Here is a 14,869-nt window from a genome sequence, read left to right on the forward strand (position 1 = left end):
GTGTTTTCCCAAAGTTTGTGAGAGACTTAGATGGACGTATTTGGTTTCTTTCGTCATCAGAGGGTTAAAAAAGGAAAGAAGATGAGGGTCGCCCCTCAATGATCTCTCGAAGGATAAACAAAGGTTGAATGAATGAATATCTATATTTTATATCAAACATTGCCCAGCCCTACATTGTGTAATGTGAACCAGGAAGGCAGAGAAAATTAGCCCATATTATGCTCTTTTCAGGTTCATACTATGATGCACTCGGCCATCGGCTTATTCATCAGCGTTGGGACGATCCCAAAGGACAGTGCCCAATTATGATGAGCGACCAGGCCACCTACTGTGGCCACGGGGCAGAACTCTGCTACAGTCTGCTGGCCGAGCGTTACCCTGTCTACCACAGGAGAGGAATGAATCACATCTGACTAGAGCCCGACCGATATATCAGCGGGCTGATATTATCGGCTGATATTAGGCATTTTCCAAACTATTGGTATCTGCATTTATAATGGCCGATAAATGAATATTTAAAAAATAAAATAAAAACGGACGAAACCCCCTTCAACCATGTTCTGAGTGTTGGCGTTACATAGTTTGTCCACCAGAGGGCGCTCTACAACCTCCCTGTTGGCTACACTGGTGTTTAACCCTTTAAGTTTTATAACTTAAGTTTGTATTTTTATACATTTTATTTATCAGAACTTTAATATATTCTGATATCCTCTGTTCTGTTGTGACAATAAAACAAACACGTTTATTTTTAAATGCAGTATCATATTATTTTAGTGAGGACTCATAAATAACTACAAATAACTAATGTTTCTGGATTTTTTTTAAAAAATATGTATCGGCCGATATATCGGAATATCGGATTTTTAAATCACCAAATATTTGTATCGATATCGGCCTTATCAGTCGGGCTCTACATCTGACCTCCTGGCTTTTGGCCTTTCACGTGCAGCAAACAGGTGATCACCATATCAACAGTGCATTGGTGGAATGTTACTAAGGTCATTTACTCCAGTACTGTACTTCTGTCCAAATGTTGAGGTACTTGTACTTTACTTGAGTCTTTTCTTTTCAGGCCACTTTCTACTTCTACTCCGCTACATTTCAGAGAGAAATATTGTACTTTTTACTCCACTACATTCATCTGTTACAGCTTTAGTTACTAGTTACTTTACACATTAAGATTTATGCACACAGAACACATGTAGTTTATAAAATCTGATGTTTTATTATAAAGTAAACTAGCCAACAATATAACGGACTACAAGTCCAGCTGAGATGATTAGAACATTAAACACACAACTAGTTGGATCCTTTACACTTTCTACAATGGGAGGAGAGTTCAGCATCGAGTACTTTTACTTTTAATACTTTAAGTTCATTTTCCTGATGATACTTACATACTTTAGTAAGTAGTAACATTTTCAATGCAGGACTCTTACTTGTAACAGAGTATTTTCACAGTGTGGTCTTAGTACTTTTACTTAAGGATCTGAATACTTCTTCCACCGCTGCAACAGTGAGTCCTTTTCCTCCGTCACACGTTTCAGCGGATGCCTCCCCTCGTTCCCTCGTCTCACTTTCTCAAAGTAAAGAATCTGTTTTATAGATATGAAGCGCAGCCCGCTGAAGCGCCGCCGTTATTGATGGGGGACTCCGACAAGCACCCACTTAAACACATTTAGGCAAATGATTCGAGTGCTGGTGTACGGCTGCACAAAATGCATCTGTGCGTCCTCGTGCCAAGCTGTAAGAGGCAATGAAAGATTGATGTCCAGCCAAGCCCTGAATCATGCAAATATAAAATATAAATATGTTCTGCTAATGTACATTAAAAAGAAAACAGGGCAGATGTGCACTCTTGCGGATGCAAAAACAGAAGTTTAAGCACACGCACACACACACACACACACATATACACACAGAACCATGGCCAGGTACATTGAATAAATGGCAGGATGATAACAAAGGCATCAGCCTGCACTGTTAAAACACTTGACTGTAAAAATAGCAGACGTGGCGAGACGACTCGCTTCAGACGGATTGAAAATCTGCAACTTTCCCCCTTTAGCGTTTAGCTTAGCACAGCGCCATTGTAACCATTAACCAATACTGGCTATGCCGCGTCATCCTCCCCAGCCCTCGCCCTCTCGTCAAAATATGGTCACTTCTGGCTCCAAAAAACCATGATGCCGACAGCCAATAAGCCAGATATTATCGTGCAGCCCTAGTGTACGCTGCGTTTTTTTCAGTTGGAGTTGCACGTCTAACCACCGCAATGATCCTCTATACCAGGGCTACTCAAACGTTATACTCTAAGGTCCGCATCTGAATTTTTTTTTTGGACAAAAAAAGTGAATCACAGGGCAGGGAAATATATCAATAATTATATCGACATTGATATATGAGACTACATATCGTCTTCAATTTTGGATATTGTAATATCGTGATATGACACAAGTTGTCTTTTCCTGATTTTAAAGGCTGCATTACATTAAAGTGATGTCATTTTCGGAACTCACCAGACTGTTGTAACTGTTCTATTGTTTGCCTTTACCCACTTAGTCATTGTATCCACATTATTGGTGATTATTTATCAAAACTCATTGTTAATATTTTGTGAAAGCACCAATAGTCACACTACACACTACAATATCGCCACGATATCGACATTGAGGAATTTTGTCAAAAATACCGTGATATTTGATTTGTTTTCCATATCGCCCAGCTCTAGTGAATCAACTTATTTATAACTTTTAAGCAACACACATTCAAGTTTCCCTGCTCAACTTTTGTACCGATACCACTACCTGGAATCTGGTACCTGGTACCACTACTGCGTACCACTACTGTGTATTCAACTTCACTAACAATGTATTGATCAATACAAATTGTATTCATAACAAGAGGTTTATGGGCCGGGTCCGGACTGCCTTGTCGTTGGGTCTGGATGCGGACCTTGGTCCGGACTTTGAAAAGCCCTGCTCTATACTCTACTGTTCCATATGGATTTCTCAATAAATATTTTCACAGAAACTGCATTATAAATAAAAACCAGTGTGGTGATATTTGGCTCACTCTCGTTAAGGAATACGACTAACTAGCCAGAGGCTGTGCAGCTGTGAATATGTCCGACATTTTTGTAAACATGTTCGTTAGGGATACATCTGCGGTTCTGGCTTTCAGACGGAAGCAGACTGATGGAATGATTAAAGGGGGGTGGGGGGTGGGGGGTGGGGGGTCAATAGAAATTTGCGATAAAACAAACGGGAGATGAGGAGTGAGCGAGCTGAAATCATACAGAGGGAGAGCTGCAGACATAGATACAGTTTTTTCTCCTCATTTGATGCTCCATTTAGCAGAAACAGAAAATAAACCCATCCCCAGTGTTGAGCTGCTCACACACACACACACACACACACACACACACACACACACACACACACACACACACAGTCGTTATGGAGTCATACAGGAAAGCTCAAAATAGACAATGTGCCTTTCCTCTGACTCTGTTTTGTTTCTCGGCAGCTGTGATATGATTTGTAATATGCGAGGGTACAACACTGACTGAAATCTACAATCTATTCTACATAGGGTTGGGCATCATTTGGATTTTAACAATTCTGATTCCAATTCCGATTCTTCCTTTCGATTCCGGGTCTTACTGATTCTCGATTCTGATTCTTTGAGGGGTGGAGTTGAAACGGGTCACGTGACTATTTTCACAAATAAGAGGAAAGTTGTATTTTGATTCAATGGTGGTTTGCAGTTTTACAGCTTTTTCAACGTAAAGTAAAGTCACTCTAGAGCGCCGCTTACTGTGCTCCAAGGCTGCAACACAACAAGCGCCTGGCCGCTACGGAAACCATAACTTGCGCATGTTAAATTTGGAACCCATGATCAGATTTGAAACCAAATCCTCCAAACTATTCCAATAAAGAAACGATTCCACTGGAATCGTAATTTTTGAACCGATTCCAAGTAGGAATCGGTTCTCGACGCCCAACCCTAATTCTACAGCACCTAACCATTTTCTTCCAACACTTGATGCACAATTATTCTGGAGCATGTCAGTGAGACGTCCTGCAAGTAAAATACACACCAGCAACCCCCAAACCAGGTCTCCCTGTATAAGCCTCTTCAGCCATGGGTGGAGCTGGTAACACCAACATGATGTTTGCACAGACAAATGAGCCTTATGATGAATAGTAATGAATTACGCTTTGGGTCATTTTATGGTTGCAACTCGCTATGTAAATATATGTAAATAAAACGAAGAAGAAAGTTATTTCAGCCACGTATTTCAGCTTTCTTTGCAGACACGGCGGGTGTCAACAAAGACAGATAGAAGTGGACAAATGACGAGACGAGAGACTTTTTAAATTTAATTTACGTTCAACTGTTTGGAGCGCTATCGTTCACAAACCACGGTCCGCCGCCGCTGACGTCTAGTATTAAAGGTGCTGTAGGTAGGATTGTGAAGATCCAGGACTTAGCCAAAAAATTTGATTCGACAACTTCTCAGTCCCTCCCCCCCCTTTCTGCTAAAGCCCAAAACGGTCTCCTAAGCCCCTCCCCCCACAAGGGAGAATGAATGTGTGTGCATATTCAGTGATTGACACGCAGTTAGACACCCCCCCCCGGCCCTGATTGGTGCATCTGAACAGGGAGCGGTGGATTTTTGCAAATTACTCTACAGGCTGTAGGTCGTTCATGTAGTTCTACTGGAACATAGGGTCAGTTTCAGCAAATATGACAGAAAGTTAGTTTTAGAAGGCTTACCTACTGCACCTGCATCATCATAGCGATGTTTTGTTGCGTCGTTGTTTTCTTATCATAGCTTGATCTGTCATTATGCACAGGTTTTTAATTGCTTTAAAGCCGTTGGATGGAAACACACTTTCACCGGCTTTATTCACATAAATGTTGTTTTAGCGAACTTCAGTTAATTTAATTGACTAGTGGATGGAAACATAGCTGGTGAGTGCCAGAAATTTGGTTTTCTTAGATCTTTGTTTCTGCCGTGCACCCAACACACACACACACACACACACTATCCAAGATTTGGAGATATGCGGGCTATTTCCCATTATATCTAAGGGATCTATGGATCTATTATATAAGCAATAATCAATACCTTGATGTGGAGAACAAACGGACACTGCTCCTGTTCAGCATCACATATCTGGCTGTTTATTAGGTCATACTGTGGACAGCTCCTGGTGCTGAACATAATACAGTCTAATAACCTAAACAACTGAATCAACAGATGAAATGTGACACCACTTGATTGTTAATTAAACAAAAGCGTGCCTCTTTAATTCAAACACACATCTAATTCATCAGTGGTATTAACCAAACTGCTTTGCATCACACACACACACCCACACACGCAAGCACACACGCGCACACACGCACACGCACGCACACACACACACACACACACACACACACACACACACACACACACACACACACAAATGACTACTATACTTTCAGACACAGCAGCCTGGCATTAGAAATACACATTCACATTTAACAAACTGACATCAGAAAATTTTGACTCAAACCGATTCATCGATTAAATTAAAAGTTGGCAACTAATCGATTAATCTGTGCAGCTCTAGTATAGACCTTTTCAATGGAATTCCATTGCTAGGCAACAGCCTGGACCTTTGTTAACTTCCTGTCACATGATGTCATTCACATACACCACAACAGGAAATCTACTGGAGGTTTTTGTTTACAACTGCGCAATGGCCTATACTACAGTACAATGCACTGCACAGGTAAGGACTTACACTGGCGCTATGGCAACAGCAGTTTTATAAAACAGCTATGTTACTTCCATGCGCATTTCAACGAACAGACGACGCAATGAACAGCGAGTTCCAATCATCCCACGAGTACAGTCTGCACACTTCAACATGCCTTCTTTCATCCACCAGTCACTGTCCCAATCAGAAGTGGCAGCATTCAATTAATTCCTATTAATTCTGACAGTAAAGGTCTCCAAAAACAGTTTCAAACAAAGGGAGGTCTTGTTCAGATGTACGTTAGCATTGTGTTGTTCTCACAATGTCTTTAACAAGCACACAGAAACCTCCAAGAACATTGGCTAAACTCAGCACATACAACCCAACACTTTGCTTACTGATGCAGACATTTGGACTAAAACTCCAAGTGGACACATGAACATACAACTGTCTCGTGTTGTCTGTTGTTAACTTTTTAGAGACTCTCCCTGCAAGGCTCTACAAATACCCAAAATCATGGAATTGATTAACTGGTCTCTCAACGCAATTGACACTGTATTCTCGAGGAGGAGCACTGGTTCGGGTGAGCCAGCATGTCCTGACGGGACGTTTGCTGCGGGGTATACGATGGACGGCTGGGAGAAATGGCGTGTCGTGTGTCTCTCTGCTCTTTCCGTGGAGGACGTTGAGGATATCTACCTATTTGGAACCATGATAACTGGACTGCTGCTGATTGGAGGATGCTTCGCTCTGGTTTATCGTAAAATTGAAAAGACTTTGGTAGCTGTCCAAAGCCCAAGGAAGCTGCCTGGCCTGACTGAAGCTGTTGAGAAAGCGATCAGTTCGCAAACTGGGACTATTAATCGCGTGATGGAATACAACATGGTCACCCAGAACATCGCCTTGGAATTGGGTGGCACCTACACCAGGATCCTGGTTGCAGCTGACGCTATGGACTTACTACACCCTGCTACGCTCTGCGATTCCCCGCAGTGTCCGACTGCGTCCAACCGCGTCCACCCAGGCTGCTGTGCCACACTACACCCCGTAACGCCCTGCTGTACCCTACTATGACATGAACTACTACGACTACCATTGTGATCACTGTTTCACTATCTTTATTATGACTATTATTGCCACCATTCACCACTCCCCCAACTGGTGCCGTCAGACACCGCCTACCAAGAGTCTGGGTCTGTCCGAGGTTTCTTCCTAACAAAAAAGGGAGTTTTTCCTCGCCACTGTCGCAATAGCTACTGCTAATGCTTGCTCTTGAGGCAACCACTGTAATAGTTGGGGCTTCGTAAACTACAGAGTTTGGTCTAGACCTACTCTATCTGTAAAGTGTCTCGAGATAACTCTTGTTATGATTTGATACTATAAATAAAATTGAATTGAATTGAATTGAATTAATGACCCGCGGCTTGGATACCATCATGAGGAAATGACCAGTTGAACAGCTGAACAGTTGGACAATAGAATGAATGTTTAAATTAGAGCAGCCATTCGTGTAGACCAAACAAATTTAATCTTTCAGCTCCCTTATCCTGAACGGCCTTGCCAAGGCCGTATCTTGAAACAAACAGTCACCCTGTAGGGGCTCTGCAAGTGAGACTCTCTTGGTTCCTCCCCCGTCTTCCCCACTGCCTGCTGATTGTCGTATCGGTTCTGGACTGTTCAAGGGTGTCACCACGGCAACATGCTGTGTTGTGCTATAACATTCTGAGGACTGGGACACTAGTGGGGTTGCCGGGCTGTACGTTTCTCAGCAGGCCAAACTCCCCCATCCTACCCTCTCCCCAGTCCCATGCCTTCGCCGCTAAATGTGCAACTGTACATTTATGTTAAGTTATGTTATGTTATGTTATGTGCTGCAGTGCAAATGTACTGTTTGTGTGCTTACGTGCTGAGGTGTTTTTTCCTGTTCCCACACTGTTCTTATCTTTATGAGGATAGTCTGAGAGTTGCTTTTTTTCCCCTCTCTTCTCCTCATGTCATGCTGTATCTGTCCCTGCGAGAGTTAAGAGAGAGTTGTGATGGCGCCGCATATGGCGACTCGGTGTGTCTGTGCGTGTTGCTTTAATGTGACATGCACCTACAGCACCAGGACAAATTCCTTGTGTGTGTAAACGTACTTGGGGGGGATGAGAGGTAGAAACACCAGAGCAGGGGGAATGAGAGGGGGAAACGCCAGAGCAGGGGGAATGAGAGGGGGAAACGCCAGAGCAGGGGGAATGAGAAGGGGGAAACGTCAGAGCAGGGGGAATGAGAGGGGGAAACGCCAGAGCAGGGGGAATGAGAGGGGGAAAAGCCAGAGCAGGGGGAATGAGAGGGGGGAAACGCCAGAGCAGGGGGAATGAGAAGGGGGAAACACCAGAGCAGGGGGAATGAGAGGGGGGAAACGCCAGAGCGGGGCGAATGCAAAGTGTGAACGTAGCAAAAGATAATTGGTTTTTAAACCAAAACATAGCAATGTAAATGTAGACTTAACATGCCAAAGTAGCAAGTTACAGCTAATGTGCATGCTATGTTACAGCTGACTCCGTTATCCAGAATAACTCCGAGAGCTCAGGGATCCAAGATCACCAACCAGACACCAGAATCCAACGCCGACGACTGAAACCATAAACCAAGCCGACACTTTTCTTTAAGTTCTTGCAAAAGCTAAAAAACCTGAGGCTTCATCATTTGCCTGACCAAGCCGGACCAGGTTCTGCAAACCTGTAATTGCATTTAGCGAAAACCTTGTATGTGCGAAAACCTTTTCAGGAAATGAAAAAAAGGCTCATTTGAAAACATGACATTGAGCTAATTTGAAAAGAAGGTTTCGCTTCAACAATGGAGATTGTCGGTGGAGTGCTGAACTCAAAATCCAATAGATATGTTCCAAAAAGTGAGGCGAAGGTAACACATCTCAAGTTCCAAAGTTAAGGAGGACAAAGAACTCTCATTTCACTTATTTAATTAGGCTCACATCACAATAAATTTAGTTTCTGCGTTTCGCCAGCGTTCATTTATTGTGATGTGAGCCTAATTAAATAAGTGAAATGAGAGTTCTTTGTCCTCCTTAACACGTGCTGCCTTCTCTTCACTTTCTGGATTATATTGAGCTATTTTCCTTCCAAAAAGTCAGATCAAAAAATGCCTAAAGACGAGGCGATTGCAATGTTTGTAAAACCCACAGGCAGACGCATAGGCGTAATTTACATGGGGGATGTGGGGGTTACAACCCCCCCAATAATCCAAACTGGCCAGTGCCACCCACCCCAAAAACCTATTATAATTACCTTTACGTAAATAAAGACATTTGCACCATAACAGATGCAGAAAAGGCACAAATTGTTGCAGAAAAAATCACCAAAATGCAGAAAATGTATTGTTTGATGTTCAATGAAGATCTCAACACCCCCCCAATGTTGAACCCAAAGTTACACCCTTGGACAGACGTACAGGGTGAGCATTGAATAGCACTGATTTTATGAAAACACTAATTTAAAATGCTGACATTTGGACATGCGAGGTGTCTGCCCGACAGCGACGATATGCAGGTTGAACAAAAACAGATTGGGAAACGGAGCAGCTCTTACCTCGATGAGGAAGTCGCCGGTCCGGAGTCCCGCCTGCCATGCCACTCCTCCCTCGTCCACAGACTCCAGGTACTGCAGGGCGGGGAAGGCCGGCGTGGGGGTGAACTCCTCGATGGGCGTATCCGCTGCACAGCGAGGGAGGACAGAGGCGGAAAAGGGTTATAGAGAAGGCAAAGAATACCTATTGTACAAGACACTAGGGGTGGGAATCAACCGAGGCCCCACGATACCATATTATCACGAAACTTAAGTCAAGATTAGGGCTGGGTTCTTTCGTTTCAGTGATCCGAAATCAATTCGAAAAAATCCAGAATCGATCTCTGCCTGTATCATATGAATGGGTTTGGGGTAAAAACTCCTTTGTTCTATATGCAATAACTCGGCTCAAAATGCACACGTAATGTAGAATTTTTAAGAGATTGCTCGGTTACACTTTACTTGAAGGGATCTACATAAGAGTGACATGACGCTGTCATGAACGTGTCATAAACATTATAAACAAGTCATAAACGTTTATGACATTACGCTTCTTCTACGTGTCTTTCGTTTTTTGTCATGACAGGTTATAGTTAAGAGTTAGAGTTAGGGTTAGGGTTCATGTGTTCATGACAGTGTTATGTCACTATTATGTAGATACTTTCAAGTAAAGTGTTACCGATTGCTCCTCCTGTGGTGTAAAATTCTTTTGTATAAATTACGTACAGGAAACATTTTTGTACTTCATGTCTTTGTATTGTTGTCTTGTTTATTGATGTTGATGTTTGAATGTGTTTTGCAGATCACAATTCCCATTTGGGATAATAAAGTGACCGAACTGAACCGAACAAGAAGACTGGTTCCCAAAACTTTTCTGCAAGGCGCACCTTTTATGGATAAACATATTTTCAAGCCCACCCCCCTTGCTAGTATTGGAACGCAGCGGAGACATACAGACAGAACACACAATGCGCCGAAAGCAGCTGTTTTTCCGCGAAGAGACGGGAGAGAAAGAAAGGGATGAGCCCAAATTAGCCGTTTCTCTGCGAAGGGATAGTCGTCCATTCGACTGAAAGATTGGCAGTTGAATCAGCCTCTTTAGATCGAATTGTAGTCACCACTACGTATCTTCTTGTCTTTGTTTTGGCAGTTGTGAATGTGGTGTATATTCTTTGTCTGCTTTACGTTTACCTGTCAGTCCTTTCACCAACTTGTCCAGACTCTACAAGCAGTGCAGCGGAACCATGCATCATTTATTTATATTTAGCCTCGCCAAGCCCCCCTTGTTATAACTCTGGGCCCCACCCCTCCAGTTTGGGAACCACAAGTCCCGCATTGCCAGACCTTCCTCCACAGCGCTGCAGAGGAGGGTCTGGCTAGTCCACACAGCATTCTGGGATGGTAGAAAAAAACGTACTCTGGTTTACTGGCATTTCTTTCAACCAATCACAATTGTCTTGGGCGGTGCTAAGCGCCGGACGGAGCCACAGTGCCGCCGCAAAATATTGTGAAATTATGTAAAAATCCCAAATAAACATTGTTATTGAATTGAATCGGAAAACAAATTGGGACCCTGTGAATCGGAATCCAATCGAATCAGGAAACCAGTGGCAGTACCCAGCCCTAGTCACGATATTATTGCGATTTTAAACATATTGCGAGATCCGGCGATATATTGCAATTTAATACCGTTCTTTCCAACTTCAAATGATGTCCCCAAAGGAAAACTTTCTCAACATCTGTTTTATCTAAAAAGATAAATTTCTCTGTTTGTTCATCTCACTTCAATTTTCTATTATTCTAGGACCAAAAAGTTAAATTCTCACGTGCAGTTTATGTAACAAAAGATCGATATTTGGCACCTGTGTATCGATGCAGTATTGCCATGGAAAATATCGCAATTTTCGCCCCCACCCCTACAAGACACAATGAGTGTAGGATTTGACGATGAAGCAAATGTCAGGACAGTTCAGCTTTACAGGGTCACATTCTGACTGCAGGTGTATATGCAGTAGCCTGACGTGGTCATACTCAGATTCTAGTCAGAATATGAGTCTAATACTGCTCCATTGGGCTGTGATTATGGGACGTGAAAATGAGGAAAGAAAATGCCTCTGCACTCAATTGGATAGACCTACAACCAATCAGAGCAACGGACAGACCTACAACCAATCAGAGCAACGGATAGACCTACAACCAATCAGAGCAACAGATAGACCTACAACCAATCAGAGCAACGGATAGACCTACAACCAATCAGAGCAACGGCGTATGTGACGTTGCCGAATCCCGTAGTAAGGATGGCAAAAACATCTGTTCCGATCGACAAATGCCTTGATCGCGGTTCTCTGTTCCTCTTTTAAACTTAATGCGCTGTCGATATCTTCTATAACAGACGTGATGGTAGAATCTACACATCTCAATTCTCCAGCGCCAGCCATCTTTGTTGTAAATGAATCCAACCCAAGCGCTCTTTGGTGACGTGGTTGATTACGTTACTGTTGATCTTCTTTTATCATCGTATAAAGCCCGTCCTGACAATTTGATTGGTCCGAACAGCTCTGGTTGGAGCATAGTTGCTCCACAACGGATCAAGTCCAGACCGAACTTCCCGACCTCAAATGTTGTGGGCGGGGCTAAGTTCAGCTGACATCCAGGCTATATATGCAGTGTTTTGTCTCAACACATATACAGTTTTAAATATACAAAATGAGGATTTGTCTAAAGAAAGAATAAGTGAACGAGTTTTCCAAAAGCATTTGAATGCCAGCGCTCCGTACATGCTGTTCTCGGGATACATTTTAGTTACTTTAACAGCATTGAGGTTCGATATTAGCCCTGTTGTCTAAACAGATTAGATGAAAGGTGACGAGAGTAATAGAGACAAAAAGATATATAGGATTATTCATGCTGGAAGGCACAATGGAAAACAGTGTTATTGATCTGAAGAACACTTCAAACCACCACGCATAAAACAAACATGTTTGTATGCACATGCACAACAAAACTGTATTTGTCTTACTGATCTCATATAATGTTGCAGTTGCCTTTTAATATGTTAAGCGGGGCTGCACGATATGAGGAAAATATGCAATGATGTTGTTGAATATCGCGCTAACGATATTACATTTCTATTCTTTGTATATTCTATACAACAAAGTGTTTGTTGAATTTAAAACAAATGAAAGGAAATCATTTCCAACATTGTTTTATTGAACAAAGTGAAAATTGAATTGAATATAAAAGGCAGCAATAAAAATAGAATGACAGTTAACATTTTAAAGTGCAGTTTTCGCGTTATGTCGCAGCTTTTCGCGCTCAGGGTTTCTGCAGGTTTCACCAAGTCAAATTTAAGACTGTTTTAAGACCATAATGAATGAAATTTAAGACCTTTATCACAACATCAACGGAGCCCCAAATTCTGTTTTTTCAAGCCAAGTATCGCTAAACTTGCACTTCCCCACAGCTGAGGAATAAAATCTGTTTAATATCTGTGGTAAAATCTGAAAGAGACTCGCACCAATAACACGAAAGCTGATTGGCTGCGATATAAGTTGCATGTCGGTCTCATTTGTAGTCGAAACACTGCGAAATTATATTTGGACTTGTGACAGAAAGAACTACAACACCACAGAACAAATTAAACAAGAGCATTAGAGGTAGCGTTGCATGGCAGCCTGTTCTCATGAACCATTCGTTCAAAAAGCTACGAAAAGTTAAGCACTGTTATTCGTAAGCATTCCAAGTTTTTTCTGTATTCACTACACTGACGGCCGCTTTATAAGAACGCGGCTGGCCGCGTAGCAGAGCTGGGCAATATATCGATATTATATCGATATCGTGATAAGAGACTAGATATTGTCTAAGATTTTGGATATCGTAAAATCGTAATATACTAAGTGTGGCTGCATTAGAGTAAAGTTTTTCTGTACTTAGCAGACTGTTCTAGCTGTTCTATTATTTGCCTTTACTCATTAAATCAACATTTCTGATGATTATTTATCAAAAATCTCATTGTGTAAATAACATTTTGTTAAAGTACCAATTGTCAATCCTACAATATCGTTGCAATATCGACATCAAGGTTTGATGTCGATATTGCATTTGGTCAAGAAAATCGAGATATTTGATTTCATATCTCCCAGCCCTACCGCGTGGAGGAGGTCGGGGGGGGGACGGGTGGGCATTAACATACAGGACTTTCAAGCCAGAGAGCGGAGTTCACTTCCCGGGGAAAAACTAAAGCCTTTCACCCAAGAAATGCGTGTTCTTTAGAGTGTTTTGGTGCCTAATCTTAACTTTCGTTATTATGCTACTTTCTATTTTGTGGACTAAATTTAACCGTTGAAATGACCAGCAGCTCGCGGTGCTTTGTACCCAGCTCAAATCACCTATTTTCGGGTAACTGAACCAACAACTACCGCTGAGGTCTGTAGCCGGAGGTCTGTAGCTGGTGTCACGAAGCTCCGTAGCGACTTAAACAACTAGCAACTGCCGCTCGCCGTAATGGAGCTCCTAGCCAGCCGGCGTCACGTGACCAGCCGGCGGTCTCCTTATTTCGTAGGATATCATACGCCTATGGTGTGCATACATTTTCGTATGTATTTCTCATGATATCATATCATGAGAACGCGTTGTGCATGGACGTAGGACAATTAAGATCTGTTAAAAATTATTTAAGACCTAGAACCATCACTTTTTCCCTTTATTTCAGAGTGACAGTGGACAGACAGGAAAGGTGGGAGGGAGATGGGGGATGACACGCAGCAAAGGGCCGCAGGTCCGGGCCGCTGCAAAGGACTCAGCCTACATGGGGCGCACGCTCTACTGGGTGAGCTAGAGGTCGCCCCGAAATGTTAGACTTTTTAAGACCCCGCAGAAACCCTGGCAAGGTGTTTATTGCGCCCCTTGACATCGCGATGACGATAAAAACAAACTATATATCGTGCCGCCCTAGTCTTAAGTTTTCAACAACAGTTAACCATCCAGGCTGTACTGAACGATCGCTCCTTTTCTCCCCCACACATGGTTTCAACCCAGCCTCCCTCTCTTGCTCTGGGGAAGGTTAGAAAATATTGCGGCTGGGAGAAACCAGTGGTGACAAGTGACACTTCCTATAACTCATCCTCCTACTGGAAGACAGTCCGCGAGCAAGTACGAGGCTTTTTCGTGGGGGTATTTACATTATGATGACTACGTTTCTTTAGGTGTCTGCCTGCGCGTGTCACAGAGATGTAGACGGAGAAGGGGGAAAGGGGGAGAGAGAGAGAGAGAGAGAGAGATGGAAGGACGGAGAGGGACGAAACGGCGGAAAAACGCAGAGAGCAAAAAGAGGATGTAAGCTCATGTGACAGCCCGAGCATCAGTGCATGTTTGTGTGTTCACCCCCGTTCGGGATAAGCTCGGCTGGGTCAGTCCCCCGGGGTGATAGCAGAGTGTGTCAGAATGACTAGAACATTCCTCTTGTTTTTCAAGGCAAATCCCTTTTTCCCCCCTCTCTCTCTCCGTCTCCACCACCCCTTCTTTCTCTCTCTGCATGTCATAAAAAAA

General features: G+C 42.9%; 1 protein-coding gene across 1 annotated transcript in view; it reads right to left on the reverse strand.

The window, feature by feature from the left end:
• Positions 1 to 14,869, reverse strand: part of LOC116067198 (SH3 and multiple ankyrin repeat domains protein 2) — a 306,129-nt gene that overhangs the window by 51,056 nt on the left and 240,204 nt on the right. Inside the window, exon 17 of the mRNA XM_031323535.2 lies at positions 9,344 to 9,468. Within this exon, the coding sequence (XP_031179395.1) occupies positions 9,344 to 9,468 (125 nt within the window). The remainder of the gene's footprint in view (positions 1 to 9,343; positions 9,469 to 14,869) is intronic.

The sequence above is a fragment of the Sander lucioperca genome, chromosome 3, assembly GCF_008315115.2.
Source record: "Sander lucioperca isolate FBNREF2018 chromosome 3, SLUC_FBN_1.2, whole genome shotgun sequence".
NCBI lineage: Eukaryota > Metazoa > Chordata > Actinopteri > Perciformes > Percidae > Sander > Sander lucioperca.